The 22,088-nt window shown below is 43.9% G+C and overlaps 2 protein-coding genes across 6 annotated transcripts; both read right to left on the bottom strand.

Moving 5' to 3' along the window:
* Window positions 1-2,149: 2,149 nt before the first annotated feature.
* On the bottom strand, window positions 2,150-12,859 carry LOC306701305 (heterogeneous nuclear ribonucleoprotein L-like). 2 transcript variants are annotated; one of them, XM_079166579.1, is made up of 14 exons: window positions 12,755-12,859; window positions 11,066-11,181; window positions 10,623-10,860; window positions 9,781-9,866; window positions 9,322-9,418; window positions 8,948-9,020; window positions 5,923-5,955; window positions 5,229-5,300; window positions 4,761-5,008; window positions 4,504-4,625; window positions 4,114-4,315; window positions 3,947-4,004; window positions 3,564-3,680; window positions 2,150-3,091 (listed from the first exon to the last, which is right to left on the bottom strand). In XM_079166579.1, exons 1-14 carry the CDS (start codon window positions 12,830-12,832, stop codon window positions 3,033-3,035), a joined length of 1,599 nt encoding a protein of 532 aa, XP_079022705.1. In that variant the 5' UTR covers window positions 12,833-12,859; the 3' UTR covers window positions 2,150-3,032. The 2 variants fall into 2 exon arrangements, with proteins under 2 accessions (XP_079022705.1, XP_079022704.1); XM_079166578.1 differs by having other exon boundaries at window positions 2,154-3,091; window positions 3,570-3,680; window positions 12,755-12,856.
* An 868-nt stretch (window positions 12,860-13,727) lies between these two features.
* On the bottom strand, window positions 13,728-21,750 carry srsf7a (serine and arginine rich splicing factor 7a). 4 transcript variants are annotated; one of them, XR_013767232.1, is made up of 10 exons: window positions 21,537-21,750; window positions 20,497-20,616; window positions 19,973-20,200; window positions 19,348-19,524; window positions 19,130-19,216; window positions 18,764-18,805; window positions 18,443-18,487; window positions 17,724-17,822; window positions 15,752-16,311; window positions 13,728-14,595 (listed from the first exon to the last, which is right to left on the bottom strand). XR_013767232.1 is itself a non-coding variant. In XM_079166592.1 (9 exons), exons 2-9 carry the CDS (start codon window positions 20,529-20,531, stop codon window positions 16,218-16,220), a joined length of 807 nt encoding a protein of 268 aa, XP_079022718.1. In that variant the 5' UTR covers window positions 20,532-20,616; window positions 21,537-21,750; the 3' UTR covers window positions 13,728-16,217. The 4 variants fall into 4 exon arrangements, 3 of the variants coding, with proteins under 3 accessions (XP_079022718.1, XP_079022719.1, XP_079022720.1); XM_079166592.1 differs by having other exon boundaries at window positions 13,728-16,311; XM_079166593.1 differs by lacking the exon at window positions 15,752-16,311.
* Window positions 21,751-22,088: the final 338 nt, after the last annotated feature.

Raw genomic sequence — 22,088 nt, 5'->3', positions numbered from 1 at the left:
TGGATGGTTTAGGCTCTGCGTCTCCTTTTCCACAGTTCCTCTCCACGTGTTTCTTGGTCGGCCTCTTTTTCTTTGTTATATAACATTAATGGTTTGTATTTTGAATATCCTCACTTTATCTGGGCTAATCATACATACAGGTCACATATTCTTGAGAATTGGGACAAACCTGGTCCTATCATGAAAACGCATTAACACTGATCAACACTAAATTACATTTTTAACATGTGGAAATGTATTTTTAAAATGTGGAATAAATATGATGAATACAATGTTTTGCTCTGCTTTCACTCTTTTAAACGTGCCCTGTTTAGAAACAAACGCTCCGTCCAAAACAATAAACGTGGGCAGAATGTTTCCCCCATAGACATACAGTCTGTGCTTTTCTCCCCCTGCTGTGTCTCTGGCCACAGAGCAGCGGCTGGTGGGTCAGCGATGCCCTCAGCTGTGTTATCACTAGAGGCCCCTACCGACGGGCTGGGGGGCCGTTAGGCGTGGTGAGGGAGGAGCCAGCAGGCAGTCAGTGGCAGTGTAAAACAAACAATAAGGTGTTTTAATAAAGTGTGAGTCACCACAACCACGGGATGTCAATGAGCACGCAGCCATAAACTTACGAGACAGTAAGTCAGAAGAGATCAGTCATAATTATGACTTTTCTCATAATTATGTGATGCTAAGTCATAAATATGAGATAAGAAGTCATAATTATGACATAAGTCAAATTAAGAGATAAGTCAAATTATGAGATAAGTCAAATTATGAGATAAGTAATTATGTTGAGAAAGTTTCTCGTCATGACTTTCAGGATCTTTTTTTTTTTACTTCTCAAGTAAACACTGGGTATATTAACTCTTGTATTTTTAGCCATAAATCATATCCTTACATAATTGCTCTGACATGGTTTGCTTGGTAACCTTGATGAGTGACACTAACTGTTGGGATGCTGCCTTAGATCTGAATAAATGATTTAATAATCATTCTGCACCTATTTTCAGCTGAATACAGTACAGAGACAATGTTCAGACTGATGCACTTTGTTTTTGTTTCACACAGCATCCCAACTTTTTGGGAACTGAGGTTGTAGTGCGTCATAGTTAAAGGAACGGTTCATTTACAGTCTGAAGGGTGCTCAGCAGTAGTTTAGGGGAGGAGAGGGTTCGGCCAGTTTGCAGAAATGATATCACACATTTCACTGACGTCTTTTCTAACTTGTTGGACCGAAACTCTCTTCTATCATTGTCGGCACCAAATCTGATGATCCGGGGGCGGAGATGAAGGAGCGAGATGCAGAGGAGGTCCTCCCCGTACGGTCATCAGTGGCTCATGCTGAGGACGAACAACAACAGTGTGACAACAGACCATGCAAGGAAAAGATTGAGAGATTACAAAGGGACTGTAATGACCTCGGGGAGGAAAACCAAAGACTGAAAGACATCAATCAGGAACCTTTGAGGAACTGGCTCTTTAAAAGAAGACGAGAAAGTGAAATCTATGGACTGGAATCCTGGCTTACTCCAACCGGGATTATTTTTGGTTCAAAAGGATACAAATAATAAAGCAATCATGAGAAACAAAAAGTCCACACCCTTTACGTGTGTTAGAAGAGATTTAAATTGATTGTGGTTGCAGTCAAAGATCACTGAGGTCACACGTCTAACGGGCCTATTATATACCAAATATTCCTCTTCATCCAGAAGACATCTTCTTTTAGGAAGTACATATCTGTTGCTCCAGAACGGTGTATTATGAGGTGTGAAGTTGTGGTTGTAAAATGATTTACAAAAGAAGTAGACCCCAGTCTGGCATTTAGACAGCTCAAGAGGAAATCAGGTGACTCTGTAATCACATTTCAAAACAAATTCAATCCCAGCCATCTCTTAACTATGGTTCGAGAGAGAATATAGGCCACATACTGGCGGAGGGATTCAACACATTGTTTCAGCCAGTTCAGTGTTCCAAGTTCCATTCATGCATTCAAAATCTATTTCCTTAAGTCCACATCCAGAGTCTTTGGCAGTGATGGCTTATTTGATATAGTGAGGTTTGATTCCGCCATAAAACATTAAAGTTGAGGTTTATAGACTTCAAAGTTGTAGTGACGCTGCAGGGTGAACGCCTGTAGAGGGCCGAGTGTAAACACTAACTTACTATCAGATTAAGAAGCTCACGGTCCTTCATTTCTTTGGTAATAAAATTACAATAGTATTTTATCAAAGTATTTAAAAAGGTATATCATAACATTGTGCACGTTCAAGAACAGACGGCAGCTCCAATGGTCCAGATTCTTGTCATCACCCGGCAGTCTATTATTCCTACAGTTAGCCAGCGCTGCTCCTACTGCTCCTACCAGGTCAGATCAACACCACGCTCTTCTCCTGATGAACTAAACTGTAGTTTGTTTTACGGTCGGTGCTGGGAAGCCGTCTGAAAACTCAAAACATCCCAGAAACATCGACAGAACAGGAAACCCGTCCAGGAGGACGGCAGAATAAACACAATATTAAGTTGATTTTTTTATTTTCTTAGAACAAAACAATTCTCCATCTGAATATCTGACACGGAAACGCAGAACTGAATAGGCATCAATTAAAATAACACAAAGAAAAAGTGAGCTATAATAATAAAACTCTTTTACAAAACCATGTTGTCCACTGCCACTGAACCACCCGAGCATAAAACCAAATCACTCAAATACGCTTTCTCACATCTCAGGTTACTGTAGAAGCAGAATACAAAAAGTAAAAAGGACAACTTAATATTGAAGACAGGTACTGATACTCTAGAAACCACATCTGGGGCATAAATATCAATACTTTGTGACGCCTGTTAGCATTCATTAGATCTGCTTACTATACCAAATATGAGGAGCCTACACTTTAGGGATCAATTGCATTGTGAAAACGGTTTCACAGTATTTTGAGGCGTTTTTGAAAATGGGATTTCTCCGGGCGTGATACAAGCAGTCATGGTCTAAGTACATGTGGACGTGGGAATGGTGGGCCAATCGTCTCTCACTGGCTACGACGGGCCACTCAGTTAGCGTGCTGAACGGTGGAGAAGCACAGTTTGAGGGTGTACGGGTAAGGACCGGCTGGAGAGAGAGGAGAGACACAAAGGATTAGGCTACAAGAAACATCACCTGTCAGATGGATTATTCATATACTTTATAGAACGCGTGCTCAGTATAAATCTGCTACCGCCAAAGTCACTCCACTAACCCGTTTGAGTCAGTAAGTAAACAGTAGAACTAGTACAAGATTGATTCCAACTAAATAACTTTTACTTAAGTACAATACATAGATTAACCTCTGTATTTCACCCTCGAAAGGTAACATTGATGCACTTCACCTTAAAATGTACAAATAGTACAGACCATAGGCATCCTGCGGGTTACACTGAGCTACTTCTACCCTCAAACTAAGTCTGAGTGCTTCTTCATCCACCGTCACAGCTGTTAGATCTAATCTATCTGGTGAATGTGAAGGCCTGTCACTGCACAGTCTGTTACTCGAATTTCAGTTAAGAGTTGAATCAGGATCATGGGAACAGTTTTGGTGTCTTACCCGTACCTGCATTTTTCATCTGGAAGTGGTTCATCAGGGCCAGCGCCTCCATGGCATCGTTGATCGACTCCCACTCCAGCAGACCCGAGGCACTGCGGTCGCTGGGGGCTGCGCCGCCTGGTGGTTAGGAGTCACAATTACACCACATTCCAGATACAGGAAAGTATCCATGTGCAGCGTTAAGTGGACTGAGCGTGATACATTGTTGCCCCGTTTCAAATGTTTGTCTACGCCGAGCTCGGCTACTAATTAGTTATTTTTAAGGCTTTGACCCTTTTGTCGGATGTAACAGCGGCCACATTTGACGTGAGCTATAATCTTTAACATGTTCAGAGTTCTAAACTTAAAAACACATCCCAATGAGCAGAATCAAAGCAGCTTACTCTTTCCTGTGAACATTTTGACGTTGACGGGGCTCTTGACACCGAGCTCATCACAAATCTGCAAAGAACACAACGTTTATTATTGGGGACTGCGTGCAGCACAGCGCTATACATTTCTCTAAGGATACTTTCATTGGCTAACGTGCACATTAGCTCCTTCTACAGACCTGATTGAAAATCTCTGGCGTGACGTCTGGCTGGGCGTTGAAGAAGTGCAACACGTTGCTCGGGTGCTGGATGCGGTTCTTGGCCGCCTGCTCCGGCGAGGTGAACCGGTTGTTCCTGGAGCCGTGGAAGTCTTTGAAACTGCTCGAGCCGTCGTCCAGCTCATAGCACTGACCGGGGACGATGGCTTGCTGCTTGGACACGCTGCGGGGAAGGAGGATCAGACAGTCAAGGATAGACACCGGTAGAGGCTGGAGCATCGACATATATCATGCCCTAACAAAGGGGTTGTATACGATCACAAGACAGCTTGAGGCATCGTGTTCTAGACAGCATGGCTTACACCTTCTGGACAACAGAATTGTTCTTGGGACTGGCCGGGAGGGACTCACCACACATTCAGTCTCTGTCCGAAGAGAAAGTTGTTGTTCAGGTGAGTGATGGCGCGGTCCACTGCATAGCAGTCTCCCATTTCCACCATGGCCGCCCCGGGCTTACTCTTCATGAACTTCACCTGTGGAGAGCGACAGAAGACAGGGTTGACCGGTGCCCTTAAAGAGACATTAAACATTCATTTGGAGAGACACAATGGTTGGGTTTGAGATCACGGCTTGGGGCAAGAAGACACGTCTACTGTGGAGATACTGACCCGCTCTACGTTGCCGTAAAGGCAGAAGATATTGAAGACGCGGTCGGCGTTCATCTTGACGGGCTCCAAGCCGTACAACATGACAACTGGAGACTCGGCGTGACCGCCGTACTCGCCGGGGGGAGGGGGAGGGGGCCCGTAGCTCGGCCCGTAGCTTCTGCCGCCGCGCCCTCTCATTGGTGGACCCATGCGGCGACCCTCGTAGGGCGGGGAACCGTAGCTCTCGTCGTAGCCATGGTAGCCGCCGCCTGATGAATGAGGGAACAGATAACACAAGGAGAGGTCAACTACTTGGAGGAAAAGATTTGCTCACAATATGTTTAGTCACAGCTGAAAATGTATGGAGGACCAATTTATACAGCAAAAGTTTAATAATCCACACAGACTTAAGGTAAAAGAAGTAGTCCTTTAAACTTTCAGAGTATAGCAGACAAAGGCACAGTTGTTTGTTTCAGAGCCTGTTCTTACCGTACTCTGGAGGGTGGTCGCCCAGCAGAGCAGGCTGTCTCTGGCGCTTGTTGGGGTTTGCATTGACATCCTCTGAGAACAGGAAGACAAAATAAGAGGGAAGGAAAAGGCAGAAAAAAAAGCGACAGATGTGATAAGAGAAAAAACACTGGCTGTAAATCTCTACACGAGAACAAGACAACACTTGGACACCAACGAGCTGGCAGACTGCACACCAGGAAGTAGATAAAGAATTTGTCAAGGTAACTTTACTAAAAAAAGGTGCTGAATAATATAGCTGTATATTATAGTAATATGCTATATTACTATAAACAGTAATATAGCAGTAAACTATTGTCTATGTTAAGATACAGTGGAGTAATTCTGTGCTTTGTATATATGCATGCGTGAATTAAAAGGACTTCGTATTTGAGACAAAAACATGCATTGCAAGATTGAGTCATCTTGCATGTATAGAGCCGTCAACGAAGCCATTTATTTCCACCATCAACCATGGAAGATATGACCACTACTTCTGCTTTGTACAAACTAAACTAGTTTTACGGTCCCTTTTAAAAACACACCATAATCAATAACTGAACTTGTAGAATATAAAGTGGAACAGGGGGAAATGGCAAACACGGATGTGGACGCTGATCTAGGAAATCACAAATGGCTAAAAAAAAATTGTAAAAGGTTGTACGCTCACACACACCTGGATTGCTCCCATTGCCATCTCCATCACCATCTGTACAGGTAAACAATAGTCGCACACAATCAGAATCAACAAAGTACATCTTCTTTTTGTTTGACCCCCGGGCAAATGTAACATCACCCCGGTTAGAATGTCGGGACGGTGCAGTCTGTGTGCTCACTTGGGAAGCGTTTCAGGATTTAAAATAATTGTATTGAATATGTGGCTGGCTTGGTACCTCAGCGGGTGAGCAACCAGAATGTAAAAGTGATTTGGCAACAAGCTTCTTTTGTAAGCTTTGGTGGATGAACAGGGTTGGTCTTTGCCCAAAGCACATCCTACATCATATCAAGTTCACACCCATTCCCCCGCATTAAAAAGCATGAGCTCATCCCCAAAGAATAGTTCGGGGAACCGTGTAGAGATGATATTCCTGAGACATGACATAGTGAACAGACAAACAGCAGGTTTGAGTGACATTAGAAAACGCAGGCTCCGACTGAACCCCAACCAACACCCTCTTCCAGAAAGAGAAAGATTAAGCCTGTATGAGAGAGGGGGGGAGGAATGGAGTCATGTCAGCCTTGTGTGGCGATGTTGGGTGCTGGGGCTTTGGGGTCATGTGGTGCTGTGCAGGTATGTTCCCCGGGGAGGGGCTCGATTTACTTACTGCATGCTTACAAACAGTGGGGAGGAAGATATTTGCTGCAGCAGTTCCACCACTCATTTCATTCCATCCATCCCACACTCTTTATCCATTTCCTCTTTTGGGGGAAACAACTCTCCACCTCAGGATCGACTCCCTGGTTTTATCAAGCTGAAACGCCCCATTGGTGGGCTGGTCGGTCGGCCGTTTGGCTGGGCTTTCTTCCTTTTTGTCCCTTTTTTTGGAATAGTCCGCTTAGCGCCCACTGGTAGGCCGTGAGGCTGCCATAGAGCACAGTTCAGTTGGGAAGCTGGCTCCTCTTAGCCGCACATAGCCAAACCTGCATCACATGGAAGGCGTTACACAGGTTCTAGACTTTAGAATAAAGAAGAAAAAAAAAAAAACTGCACTCCAAAAAAGAAGAGAAGGGATAGCTAAACAGGGATGCATGTAGGAAGAAAATCAGAGGGAGAAAAAGATGAAGGGATGAGGAGAAAGAGCAAGAGAGAAAAGCTGAATTTAACTCGGGAAGAAACACATAAAACCAAAAGATGGGCCTGAGTGTGCTTGATGGTGTTGTCAGCAGTGTCTCGTCTTCATCAGTTGTCTTGTGTTGACTCCAGTGAGGCTGGCTACAGCTTGATTCGGGCGTGTGAGTCATCTATTGGATCAGTTGGTCGCCAGCGAGTGTCAGAGAGAGAGTGTGCTGCTTGAATGGGGTTTTGTTTCGTACAGGAAGGGCCGAGGCTTTTTGCAAATGTCGACTGGTTAGTATCAGTATGCAGTCAGTTGGTTGTACTGAGATGTCAGTCTCTACCTTCTGACTGGGTGGATGCTGTGTCTTCTCTGGTATCAGTCTCCGTTGGGTGGGGGGGTTGCAGATGCAAGCTTTGGCCTGCTTTCAATGTGTCATTCGCTTGTGTCTCGAAAAAAAAAACAGGGGGAAGGGCCCAAGTGTAGCTCAGTGCCCAAACCCCCCCCACCACCACCATCACCACCACCCTCTAGAAGTGGCTCTTCGTGGCCCTTGTGCTGGAATGCGGAGACGAGGAATGAGTGGTATATCAGTCCTACATCGGCATGGTGAATGGGTGGTGTCTTGTAGTTTGTCCCCTCGTGTCTCGGGGGACATGTGGCCCTCTGTATGATAGTGGCTGTGTCCTCACTGAAGAAGTGGATACTTGAGATGGTGGTGATGTTGTCAGCATGTATCGGCCTCTCCCTCCTGTGCGTGTTTTTTGTTGTTGTTGGACTTGCTGATAGCACCGATTTATCAGGAGGAGATAAGAGTTACATGACGTTGCAGATGTTCTGTTTACCAACGCTGGTCCTTGCCTCTGTTCTCACTTCTCAGACAAATCACATTTCAAAATAAGGTTTGGTGTCAGAGCCACTTTGTTTTATCTCAAACTCATTTTTGATACGTGCTAGACTTTAGCATGTTGTTGGTCAAGTTGAAAAACAACTAAAATGGCAGAATTTAAAAAGGCAGAAGTTAGAGGACAGTGGAAAAGACCAGGATCAGTCTTGGTGGCAAGGAAATGTGTCTCCAGTGACTGTGACTTAAAAAAATAAAAATAAAAAAAGACTAGTAACATTGCTAACATTTTGAACTTAATGCAACGTTTAGAGGTGTGGTCAGGAAGGCAGGAAGAGCAAACGCTGGTTAAAAGAACACTGACTGGAATATGCAGACAGGATGCTCAACAGACTCTGCTGCCCTGGAGCAAAACCTTCAATCCTTTGCAGAGAATGAATATTTGACACTCCCCTACTCTTACTGCAACGTTTCAAATAAATTAAAAAAAGAATACATTTACTTACTGGCAGTGACTTGCAGCTAAGACAATGTCGAGAGATATGAAGGAGCTGAAACCGGTTTACAGGAGATTCCATTCTGCAGTCCGTCGCTACATTGGTTTTGTGTTTAGAACAAAACAAAAAGAACGCTAGCCTGAAGCTATAAAGAAAAGTAGTGTTTCCAGACAGCAGTTACACCTTGAGTAACAGTTTACGTTGGTTTAATGTCACCGTTATGTCTGCAAATGTCTTCCTGCCATTCCTGCCACACTGCAAAGCTCTTAAACACTGAGCTTTAAACAGCTGGATTGTTTTGAGCAATCGAACCTGAATATTATTGTCATGGCGCCCCTGCCTTCCCCAAACCCTGACCGCAGTGTGTTACCGACAAGTGTTAAAGTGAGACCAAGAGCAACACTTCAGTCATAATGCCACGCAAGTTCTTCCCAAAAAAAAAAAAACACTACATGTCAGCATATTGGACACAATTTAAATCTATTTAGTAGCATTATCACTGAAGAGTGTTGCTGAAACTCCCCACAGTAGCAGCAAGGATGCTCAACGTCAGGCTTGTCGTTTGGGAGTGTGTGGATGTGTTACCTGGCCCGCCGAGGTTGGGGTTTGTGTAGTCCCAGGTGTCCTGGTCATTCTTGAACACATTCAGACGAGTGGGCTGAGGGGACATCATTGATATGAATACAAGCATGAAGATACAAACTAACGGTTCAACAAAATATGTATGGTTATTTACACACACATTGAGACAGTAACACAAGGATCGGATATGAAAATGAAGTGTTTGGAAGCAATAAGCTGTGTAAAGCATGTGTGAATCTAGTTGTGAGGCATTACGTCAACCCAGAAAGGCAACATTCCCAGCAGGGCTTTGGCATGTTACTGTGCAGGTGTTTGTGTTGTTCTGTGTCCACCACGCCCATCTCATCGATGAACACGGGGGTGCTTTGCAGCTGTACCTTGGCGTACTCGATCTTCAGCGTGCAGCAGCCAGAGTAGATGTCTGCTCCGTTCAGGGACGCCTTGGCCCGCTGGGCGCTTTGCACGGAGTCGAACGTAATGACGGGAGTTAAGGACAAGACGGGGGAGTAGCAGCATATCTTCATGACAGGAATGATGGATTTAGACAACCAAAAACCACAAAAGGGTACTTTTTCAACTGAGGAGCAGTGTGCAGGTGTTTTTAGTATGCATGTGCATGTGCTTCCTGATGAGTGACAGACACCGCCAGCCAATCACCAGTTCATTATGACATGTTTTAGAGCAGGTTTGTACCAGAGAACGGGGGTTTCAAACTGAACCAACACAGCAGACACGTTCTCTCCAATAAAACTACAGCGACAACCGTTTGTTCAAAATACTGGGAGTCAACTATCAGATTGTGCCGCCTGTCAGATAGCACCCGCGAAAAAGGATATTCAACCATCGCCTGGACGCCGTTCTTCCTGAAGATGACGATTCTCTGGACAGGCCCGCAGTTGTTGCAGATGGTGTAGAGGACGTCCTGTGAAAATATACCGGGTTTAGAAAAAACAAACAATATACATACAACACAGGGGCAAATGTTAAAATTAAAAAGTTAACATAACACTGTAGCATGTGTAAATCTGATCTTGGTTTAACATGCAAACTATAACAAAAGGTATAAAGACTGTGCACACATTTAGAATATATATGGAGCAACAACCTCGGAGGAGCGATAACGGCTCGTTGTACCAAAAGTTCAAGCCTGGTTTTCACCAACCAAAATTCAGAATCCTAATTTGTATCAAAGCTGATAATAAGAATTATGGACGCACCCGTCTAACAAAGCTAACGATTTTCTGATACAATCAGATGATTAATCAACAATGAAAATGATTGCAGCCCTGTGATAGACCACAATATCAGCCAGAGAAAAGCAGGGGTTTGCTTCATGTTGGCAGCCCTGTGTGTGTGTGTGTGCGCGCTGCTCATACCAAGCCGTTGACAGACACAAGTGTAGTCATGTTATTAAATATTTCAGCACCTCAAATTCTGCTAGCAGTCTGCAGAGGAGCGGCAGAGGAGTAGGGTAAGACATTACACGCCATAACTAAAAACATTAGCCAGCTGACTTTTGCACACAGGCTTCTGTTTAATGCCAACAGTGCTGAGACTTCAACACCCAGGTCCCAAGAAGCAGCCCTCACACTGGTGCCACTATTGTGTGGGACTTAAAAACATATAGTCACAAAATGCGATGAAGCTCCACAAATCTAGTTGAAATGTGTGCATTTACCGAGGTGATGGGGTAGATGGGGTTCATGATGGTGAGCAGAAGAACATTGTTGACACTTCGGGAGTCATCGGAGTCTCCCGGCCTAGAGATCTTCTGGCTCGTGGAGTAGTTGATGAAGGCCGGGTGGCCGGCGATGTATACTTGGTTGTCTGCAGCATAGGTCACGGCTGTGGACGCTCCGTTCATGTCTTCGTACTCCACCAGTGCCTGGCGCTTCTTGGGCATCACCACCACATAGCTTTAAAAAAACAAAACAAGAAGTGGTTCAATGAAGGGACCGATGCTGTGAACTCAACATTGAGGTGTGTCACAATTTTACCTGTAACTTCATATCTTGCAGTTAAAAAGGTTAAAAGTTGCCAAACCCCTAAACCCAACATGATTTGTGCTGTGCTAGAATCGAACACATTTTCCACACAAGTGGAGCTGCTCTCTTCCTCTACCTGATTGCTCCGAATTCTTGCAAGGCCTCCACCAGGTCCGCCTCAGTAACGCCGTCCACCAGCCCCCGGACGTGCACCACAACGGATGGAAGGGTCTTGTGTGGGTCTTCATATCCCTGAGAAGAAAACAGAGAATTAGCGGACTTGTTCAGTGTGAATATTTACCCCCCCCCCCCACCCACCCCCACCCCCACCCCCACCCACACCCCCACACACACACACACACACACACACACACCTCCTGCCAACAATGCTACCACAAAATGTATGAAAAGAAAAACATGCAACTATAAAAATGTGAATCAATACTCGATATAATAGTGGAAAAATACAGGTATAAGATAACATTTCTTTATGAAAACACCCGGTGTCATCGTTGTTTTGACTCACTTTGTTTTGATTAGTTGCCTAATCGATTACAGATTAAACGGTATTTTTTTAATGCAAAAATAGACCAAATTACGTATCTAGAAATTGATTGGACCGATTCATTAATAATGGAAATAATGGTTAGCTGTAGCCCTAGTTTACAGTAGTGATATATAGAATAAACCATACCGTACTAGTATTTTGTAGCAAACGACCATATTGCTGTACCATTCTGTGCATATGTATTATGGGGTGTTTATGTGTACACGAGTACATTTACTGAAGTACAAACATCTGGAATTTGTTGTTGAATATTTCCATTTTATGAAACTAACTCCACTAAGCGTCAGGCGGTAAATGTTTTAATTCACGACACTTCTCTTTGCTTTTCTTTACCCTAGGACTACGTATTTTCTGAGCAGTAGTAGTTCAACTTGCTACATACACAAGGCAGCATTAACACTAATCCTAAAAACACCATAGTAGTAAAACAATGGCACCATTTGACTACATTATGAGTTCTACTTTTAACACTTAAAGCACATTGTGCCGAGTATACTTAATGCAGGACTTTTGCTTGTTTGTATTAGTATTTTCGCAGTGTGGTATTAGCAACGTTACTTTTACTCAAGTAGAGAATCAGAATACTTTGTCCACCTCTGGATGGTGTGTAACGCATCCTTTGCACGAGTAACAGTTGCCCGAAACAATTCAGAGAGACTACAGGGCAAATAGATGCTGTTGCTTATTGTTTGTCCTGAATTTACCTCAAAGCATGCTAATTAACCTCTGGTTGCCGCTGGGGGAAGGGGCAGCTAATCGCCGTGCATTATTTAAATGTTTAATTTAATAAACTTTTATCCTACTGAAAATTAATGTTTTTTATTAAACCTACACGTGGCGTTACAGTAACACTAAAATGTTACCCCGCGTGATCTAGCGGCTGCTCGGACGCTGGGACAGTCCCATTATCAGACGGTTAGCTCACAGCTAGCATGTTGCTAACTGATACCGTGTAGCAGAACAAAGCGGGGCTCAGGCGAGGCCCAGTCGGAGCAACCGATCAAACGATCCCTCTCAGGACAGCCCAGCACGGGTACATGTGCAGAGTGTGTTTCTGGATGCATCTTAGACAGGCCCGGTTGTGTAACTACGTGACAAAGCTGGTAAAACACGATAAAACCTTCAAAAATGACCTGTGACCCGCCGTGACACTATTTTTTGCCAAACGCGCATCTGAATGAATTGAACCACGAACGAACGCGTTCGTTCGGTAATTTATACTAATCTTCCACTGCGGCTCGCGCGCATACGACTCACCGTGGCCATTCCGTCGGTTTTCTGTCGTTTCGTTGCCCTGCCGTCCTCGCTGTAGTAACGGCTCGCTGCAGTAGCCATGTTGTCCCGGTTAAAAAGGATGGTGGTAGTGACGCTAAACTGAAATGGACGGAAAAGTCAAGAAAAACGAGGCTCTTGTATCCACGCCCAGTACAGCGGTAACGCGGGCTGTGATTGGCTCAAGCAGCCGTCGATCTATCTGTTGACTTGAGTACCAGCCAATAAGGGTGCGGTACGCGTTCACGAGCTTTACATTTAGAACCATAGAAGATGGAAACATTCAGAATCTGATTTATTATAAATATAAATAAATACATCTATAGATAGAGCACCAATGACCAACTATAAAACAAGAACAAACAATATAAATAGTGCAAAGAAATAGACATGAATGGATGATTATGTACATGCAAAGATTACTGTGTAGTGTGTAGGATATATATTTACAATTGTATCCCACATTGTATTGTGATGAGTTGTGTGTTAGTTTAAATTGATTGAATATTGACACTTTTTTAAATTCAAATTAAATGTGAGTTATTTCTGTCTGTACACAGTAGTTCAATGTTATACTTTTGTCCAGCTTTGTTTTCCTCTTTTTAGCTGGATGTCCATTTCTGTGTACGTGCAGAGAACAATAAAACATACCATATCCCAATAAAAGAGATTCTTAAACTTTCAGCGTTAGTAATTTGTTAAAGTCAGTTATAGAGCTGTTTTGCAGTAAACAGTCACCAAAGACATGTATTTTAAGTTTGTAATGCCGTGTTTACGCCTGCAGTTTCAAAATGTGCACTCTTTAGAAATGCAGATGAGCTAGTACACCACTGTAAAAATATCTAACGAAAAACTGCTGATACCATGACATCTTTCACAGAACATATCAAAAGAAATGAGAATAAATACAGTATTTCTTTTAAATTACGCAAAATAGACTTAAAAAAATTAAGACAGGTATGTTGAAGAGGTTTATTCAAAAATGAAACTGCCACACCATATAACCAGGAACATAACACAACTGTTAAAGCAGCCCGTACAGAAATCAAACTTCAGCACTGTATAATATCTTAAAATTAAAAAGACATTGGAACAAATCGGAGACCAACACATGGGGGAAATCTATTCAGCACACGGTGAACAGACTCATCAAGGGGCAGTGCAGCACAGAAACAACAAACTGTAGGAATGTGACACATTTAAAGGCATGCGGGCCAGCAACTACCTCCTTATGCCGAGTAGCGACTGATAACAGCATTTGAACTCAATCAAATTGGAGCGCGAAACAAAAAAAAATAGGATTCTCAATGGGGGAAAAACATATTTTGAGGTTTAGAAATTTTAGGGATTAAAAAGTTTTTCGACGCAGCGTCGTCACCCTCGAGAAGTGCATCGACTGGGCCCGTCTTCCACTGAAAGTGTGCTGTACAAGCCGCTCTAATCGCTGCTCAAAGTCAACAGCAACATTGGGCATTGCCCTAACGCGGGTGTTTCTTCTTACACATGCTACGAAACTTCAAAATGTAAAAAAATGAGACATGCAGCAGCAGAAACACCGGAAACAATCTTTATCAAATGGAAACAGATTTCTGTCTGCTATATTGACTAAATCTTCAACAATCTGAGGCTGCACGAAAACTACAGTCCTGGGAAAGAAAGGAAACTAAAAAAAACTGGGACTAGACGGACAGGTAAAAAAAAAAAAAGCTGCTGTAGGGCTGTAAAAGCAGACAGGGTGCGGGGGGGGGTCTGTCTGTTAAACTAACTAGTCTTCTTCACTCTTCACTGGCGCAGGGCTTCGGTGTTGACTTGCTGAACGGGAGCGACTGAAACAGAAAGGGAGAGGGGTTAGCTCGCTGCAGGGGAGGAATGAAGAGCAACACACACACACACACACACAAACACCACATTACTCAACATCTTGACACAGTAAACACCTTCTAAGAGTCCCTGACTGGATGGGTGCTGAAAACCTCTTTTGGCCTCTCTAAAAAAAAAAAAGGTTCATGCCAAGAACCACAGATCTTTTTAACGCCGTCTTTAGGCAACTAATCTTTGCATTTCAAAGAAGAAATAACTGTCTACGGTGAGAAAGCTAAATACATAATTGAACTCCTAGGGCAAAAAAACCCCAAACACTACAATAACTAACTACAACAGACTGTTGGCATAGTTACTGCTTAACCCTTCCGTCTACAAACACAAACAAAAAGTTGAATAGAAACTGTTCTATACCAACAGCATATTTAAAAGCCATCATTATTATTGTACCAAGTTTGAGAACTGAAATACGTACAGTGGAAACCTCTTAAAAGTGATCAGGTCCCTCCGGGTCAATTTGGATCACCAAGTGGGTGATTATTATTATAATATTTTTTTTCCTTTCTTAATATATATTACATAAACACACAGATTCATTTGACTGACTCTCACAATGCAGTGTTAGGGGAGGCTTTAACGTGCACATTAATTTTCCGTCTCCATCGCTAGCAGCCACGACCGTTTCTATTTGTGCGTTTAGACTACGCAACGTAGCCCGAGGAAAACCTGCTGTGCGTTCCAATACCCATACTAATATAGTACTTAGTATGCCAGAAAAAGATTTAGTACGTCCCAATACAGAGTATGTCAAATGAAAGCGGACTTCTTGGTTACTATAAGCAAATGATCTAAGCAGCTACTGCATAGGAATGATTGGGTCCCGAGCTTCTGATCCAACATAAGCGGTTTCCACTGTACTGGTAGAGAAGCCTAAAACAGTAACGATGCTGCAAACATGGATGGCACAAGAAGAATAAAAACATATCTGACAAAGAGATAACTCACTCATCCACACACACACACACACTCACACACACACTCACTCACTCACTCACTCACACTCTGAGCATGCTTGTTAAAAAGGCTCAACTTTAGCTCGACAATCACCAGTTATAATCCCAGAACTACATGAGCTTGTCAGGGGGTTTGATTTTTGGTTACCTTTGGAGACAGTGGCAGAAACAACAAGTACAGAGAAGCGAAGGATGAAAGGACTGTAGGACGGATGACTACAACTCGGAGAGACACTGCGCTGCGAAGGCTCTTGAAGACTGATCACTCTCGCCAGCTCTCTTTCTCTCACTTTCAGAAGCTAAGACAGAGGCCGAAGAACTCTGGTAGGTAGGGGGGTCTGGTAGGTAGGTAATGGATTTTAAACGTAGTGGTCGAGCTCTGATCTGTGTGGGTCGGCCCTCTGGTACGTCTGAAGGCTGGCTGGCTGGCTGGCTGGGTGACTCTAGCAGAGCTACTGTATGTGTGCGAGGACGGATCTCGTCTGAGCGTGTGCGTCGGTCGAACAGACGGGGTCGCCCATTCACTGCGTGGGAGGGTTCGGTCGGTAGGTCGACCTCTTTCTCGCTGTCTAACACCGGATGCAGGCGAAGGCTGATCTCAGGTCAGCGCTTAGTCACCCTCCCGCAGGACGTACACACCGCCAGCTGGCAGACCCTGGGCCTGGTGTCAGCTGTGGTGTCAGTGCAGTGCTCAGCTCCCACCACACGCTTTAAAGAAAATATGAAAAATAAACAAAACTGTGCTGCAAAGATGCTTAACTTAAAAAAAAATATCACACCAATGGTGTCGTATTATTATTATTTTTGTCTGATGTCAGCTAATGTCTCTCTGGAGAGTTCACTTGAAATAGCCAAATTCAGCAGAGGGCATTTAAATTTAAGAAAAACGTAAAAACATTTACAATAGTACCTCTGACCTAGGGCTGGGCGATATGGCCAAAATATTCTATGGCGATAAAGGTCTCGATAACGATGTACATCACAAAACAGCATGTTTTCTGGTAATAAATAAGTAGACTATATGAAATAAACATTTGGTAAAGCCTTTGTATACTCCTATGTGAATTAAAAAGTAATTTCATTAAGAACTAAAAGTTTCAAGTGAAAATATGAAGAAGAAAACAGTTTCCAGCTATACATCGACTATGTTTAAACGCATTCACACAAATACAGATTGTTCAGATTAAGTTAATAGTTTGACCAGATTCTCAGGTAAATTTGAGTCAGTATGTGCTCGTTATTATCAATTTAGACGATTTATTGCGATATCTCAATTTCATAGCGGTAACAAATAAATGATCATATTGAATAATCGCCCAGCCCTACTTAGACAGTCTTTATTTAACACTCGTCAAACCAATAAATACAATTGTCCCTCTTGCTCTGAAAGCCCTGAATTCATTTCCTGTAGACTGAAGCTACACCTATGGTGGGTGAGATCTAAAGGAAAGGGTACAGAGGATATGGGTGCATCTCACTGGTTTTTAGCTGCTAACAGGCTCAACAGTTCATAAGCTGAGTGTCTCTCTCGCATGCTCCGTTTTCAAGATCCAGTCAGACTGAGAAAAGAGCTGCACAGCGTTAACCAGCGCAGAGCCGTCAAGAGGTGGAAAAGGGAGCACACGATAGAGAGAGGGGTCTAATCTTTCTTCTACTCATTACTTCCCTACACCGGACAGTGGGCCCGGGTCACTGTCCTCTACCCCTCCCCCACTCCACTGCTGTCCAGCAGCAGAGGCAGAAGACGCAGATCTCTCAGCGGCGAAGGGGGTCTCGTCGCTCGTCCGTCTCGTGGCAGTTGTCTGGCGGCAGCATGGCGCTCTCGGGTGGAAGGAGGGTCTACTGAAACAGTCACTCCCTGACTAGGATGGAGCACCTACTTCTGTAAAGAACTTAACTGACCCTCTCCTGGAACGGGAACATAGTTGTGGTCTGAACTTTGATATCTACAAAATCTAGAGTGGTTGGATCTAGACCTTACTGGAGCTTCTTACTGCTGAGGTGCTACATGCGTCTAAAATGTCTTGGTAAAACACTGACAGCTGGCAGGACTAAGCACTAGAAATGTATTAAAACAAGCCTGTTTCAGTGAACGAGAGACATCTAGAATGGGGGTTTACCTGCTCCTCTTGTGATTGGCCGCCGGGGATCGTGATCGGGAACGGGGGGCGGAGCGCCTTCTGGGCGCAGAGGCGGACCGAGACCGAGACCTGGAACGACTGGAGGAGGGGAGGGGGGAGAAAACATTTACGTGCTCCGCTGTTGGATGAGGAAGCTGGAATTATGCTTCTGCAGAAATACATATGAACATCTTTGCAAACCGAAGCAGAGATGGGTGTTATGGGTAGATTGCACGAGCTTGCAGACGTGCACAACTCCCAAATCTCAACGTGCAATCCCCGATCGGTCGATCCAACATTGTGCAGTAGAATGAGATCTTCTTTTAGAGCTCTGGAAACTAAATTCCTCTTCACAGCACTTACCGGTATATGGTTATATGGTTGCCTATGTTGTCACTGTCCTGTCGATTCAGGGCGACAAATCCAAATTCTTTGTGGTTTGTTGTAGACGCAGTGTTTTTTCACCAGAGTGAAACTAAATTTATTTTTACTGAGTTCTTCTGTATTTTCTAACAATCAACACAGAGAATCGTAATTTTTAGGCCCACGTCCTGACCAAAAATATGTTTCAACAGAGAACATCCCAAAGCAGAACTGTTGTACTTTCCACGTCTCACTCTGCAGTCGCGTCTCCAGCTTTGCGACGACAACAATGATGAGTTTCAGAAACAAGCTGCGTGTCAGCTGCGGCGTGAAAGCCTGCTGCGCACACGACCTACCTTCTCACTGGAGTCCTGGACTTGGAGCGGGCCGGGGAGCCGGACCTATCATGACAGGAAGCACAGCGGATTTAATTACAGCTCTGGTGGAAACGATGGCAACACTTGAGCCATCCAACGACCAGAGTGGGGGTGAAAAAAACGACAAGCACACCGCGCTCGTAGTTAAGTGATCCCAGAGGGAATGTACTGATCATCGGTACTGCCCTTCTGCCGCAGAACCGGATAAACAACGCTGTCACATACAGTGTATCTCCAACAATACCAAAAGCACTGTAGTACCATAACAGTTACTTATAGATCAACTAATTATATTGTTACCTGCTCCTGCGTCTGGAATAGGATGGAGATCGACGACGGCTCCTGAGAAAAGAACAAAAAAGTATAAAAAGGCTCATCTGTTGACCTGGCTCCCATGAATAAACATGACACAGCATATCATTTATTATTCAAGGTTTAAACAATTGTGTGCATGTGAATAGAGTCTTGTGATGTTAGTGGGCGCAATTACAGTTTTGTAAACCAGGGCCGGGATTTTTATGTGCAGTGAGAACGATCGATTTAGATAATATTCTGATTTAATGTGGTTGGATCCCCTGTAGCTCACATCAATTTTATTTGATGCACCACGTGCCAAAAATGTCAAATAAAAAGTCACTGAGTGTCTGTGTTTCGGTGCTGACTTACCGGCTGCGGCTGTGGGAGCGAGAACGGGAACGAGAGCGATAACGGCGTCCACGAGACCTGGAGCGAGATCGGGAATGGGAGCGAGACCTGGAAGGGAAACACACAAACATCTCTTATTCTCTCCCGTCTTTTGATGGGACAAGAAGGATGAGCGGGACTAGTGTCAACGTGCATCGCTTCAGCCACAACCACATGCAAAACGGACAGTAAATCCTCACCTGCTGCGACGGCCTCCTCGCTTGCTAAAGCGGTAGCAGTCGTAGGCATAGTGGCCCCGGTCCCCGCACTGGTAACACCGATCGCTGGGGTCGAACTGGCGTCGGCTGGGGCGCCCGCGGCCCTTCCTGGAGAGGCCGGTTGACAACTCCACTCGAACACGTGAGCCACAGAGGAGCCTAAGGAGAAGAAACGGTCAGTGAGGGAGGCTGCAGGGACAGAAACCCTGAACAATATTACACCGTTGTCCTCTAGAGTCCTATCATATTTGTGTTCCTTTTGTCTGTTACAAAAGGGATGGTGGCTTTAACGAGAGCTTAAACAATGCCTTCAGTCAGGTAAAGCGGTGAAAATATTCTATATTTCTAATACACTGATATTTCTTTTTTAAGTGTCTGAAATATCTACTGTAGGTAGTAATATGGATAAGTACTTCATGCAACCCCACTTAAGAACATGCAAACTATCCCTTCAAGGGCTACACATACACTTTTGTAGATGGGATTTGTACATTATACAGCAGTGGGTCATTTTTGTAAAGTTTTTTTATTTTTTGTGCTTCATCTATTTTACAAAACAGAGGACTGCTGAAATATTTCAGGACAATGTTACAGGATATCAACTTACTTTCCATCCATGCCTTTCACTGCATCTTCTGCATCTCTGGGATCCTCAAACTCCACAAAGGCGAACCCGGGTGGGTTCCTGGCCACCCAGACGGTCCTCAGGGGGCCATAATAACTGAACGCTCGCTCCAGCTCCCCTTTGGCGGCACCGTTGCCCAAGTCGCCGACATACACTTTACAGTCGGTGGCCCGGGACGAACTACGGGAGGAGGAATGGTGCGACATTTGCCTGTTGGGAAAATGTGCATAAATTAGTCCATTAATCAATAAGTTAATTTACAAAATGTACTCTCTAGTCATTTTTCAAGCAAAATTGTAATCCCCTGGTATTAATACAGAAAAACAAGCATTGGGAAAATGTACTAATCTGATTCATTAATTATTACAGGAAATAATTGTGACCCTCTCCCCACCTTCAGCCTAATAAACATTACATTTGTGCTGTTTAAATACAGATCCCTTTCGTCCAAAGCAATTTACAATTCTCACAAACACCCTTCTTACACATTACTACTGGTTTCAGACCTTTTCACTTTCTCAGAGAGATCTTCTGAGCTCATGATGGCTGCCTTTCTACAGATCAGAGGCTCTCACAGGACAGCAATGCTACAAACATCGGAGTATCGTGTAGAATATGATGCGCTGCTGCAGATTACAGTTAATAAAGGAGTTAAAATGCAGCTTACACAGTCATGCAGCAGTAATATTAATCCAGAAACTTCGTATATAATAGTAAAACGCTGACATGGAACATTTTAAAGCACAATCAATAATGTTAATATTATTTGAGTACATTTAGCTGATAATACTTTTACTTTAGTAAGGATTGGAATGCAGGATATTTGTTTTAACTTGCAGTGGAGTATTTTCATAATGCGGTACTAGCACCGTTATTTAAGTAAAGAATCTCAATACTTCTTCCACCACTGCACTTGTGGACGAGGGGCTAGAAAACATATCGGTTGGTCACGTGAGCTCAGCAGGTACAATAGCGTCACGCTGGTCACACGAGCGCCTGTTCGCGCGCCAAGCACCGGCCTCCTGCAATCTCTTTTAAAACATGACCGACCACGTCCTGTTCAGTGGTGTCAACCTTATCTGCACAGAGGACGGACTTTGCGTTATAGTATTACCGTTATAGCGGAACAATACCCGCGTTGTATTTAACCGTGTCCGTTAACTAGACACAGAGCAGTTATTTTCTAACCGGGCACCTTTCATTGGGGCCAATAAGTCTATAAAACCTTACTATGATGATTAACGCTACACGTTGTCTGACACCAGCGGAGGACGCACTGTTTTCCGCTTGAACTAAATGATATGCGCGGATTAGTCTGTGTCGCGTTAGCTTGATCTACCCACAGTCAATCACCACTAAATATTAATTTAATATATAGACATACTTTTTAATAGACAACTATTCGACTCAAATACACAATATATCTGTTTTGTGTGTGCATGTACCGTAACATGTATTTAATTGGTTAAACATGGAGAATTAGCCGAAGGCCACGCTCTCCGCCTGCTCAAAAACAATGGCGACCACACGCGCTAGCTAACGTTACCTTCTGCCGCTGCTCCGATGATTACCGACTCAGTTCCACGCAGAGGTGAAATTCAGCATAAACCCGAGGTGGTATTAAACCAATTTACCAATGTTTTTTCCCAGAATTATCTTGCTAAATTGCCACTCTCGTGGACATTAACGGCTATTCCACATGCCTGTCCCACAGGTTGGCCGGGTTATCCACTAGAAACGAAACACAAGCGAACACAGCCCCCCCCGAACTAACTGCGTCACATCCGCATCTGCGCACTGAGTTTAAAAAAGGCACACCTCCGGTGAATACTTTCAGATTACAGTGACCAAACTGGCCCCTCAGATCAAAGTACCTCGGATTTGGTCCAGCACTTGAGTAAACGTACGCCTACTTAGTTACATTCCACCACCGGAAACACCAACAACATCCCCCAGTAACAATAATAAAGAAGGACATGCTGATTATCCGTATAAATGTGCCATTTGCTATCAAACAATATAAATCTGAAGTAATCAGTGACCACTGGAGAGCAGTAAACACATTAATATCAGTATGAATATCTACACGATACATCAA

The sequence above is a fragment of the Pholis gunnellus genome, assembly GCF_910591455.1.
Source record: "Pholis gunnellus genome assembly, chromosome: 9".
Taxonomy (NCBI): Eukaryota; Metazoa; Chordata; class Actinopteri; order Perciformes; family Pholidae; genus Pholis; species Pholis gunnellus.
This window is presented reverse-complemented; position numbering and strand designations above follow the sequence as displayed.

Excerpts from the sequence above, each read along its gene's own strand:
- srsf7a (XM_079166592.1), bottom strand. The coding sequence starts at position 20,531 with ATGAGCTCAGAAGATCTCTCTGAGAAAGTGAAAAG. Across the intron at positions 19,525-19,972 it reads GTGAAAGGCATGGATGGAAA|GCTCCTCTGTGGCTCACGTG; the intron begins GTAAGTTGATAT and ends TCTTCTCCTTAG. Across the intron at positions 16,312-17,723 it reads GCCAATCACAAGAGGAGCAG|CGTGTGGTGGGAGCTGAGCA; the intron begins GTAAACCCCCAT and ends TTTTCTTTAAAG.
- LOC306701305 (XM_079166579.1), bottom strand. The coding sequence starts at position 12,832 with ATGGCTACTGCAGCGAGCCGTTACTACAGCGAGGACGGCAGGGCAACG. Across the intron at positions 5,301-5,922 it reads TGGCAATGGGAGCAATCCAG|AGGATGTCAATGCAAACCCC; the intron begins GTGTGTGTGAGC and ends TCCTGTTCTCAG. Across the intron at positions 4,626-4,760 it reads TTTACGGCAACGTAGAGCGG|GTGAAGTTCATGAAGAGTAA; the intron begins GTCAGTATCTCC and ends CGCTCTCCACAG.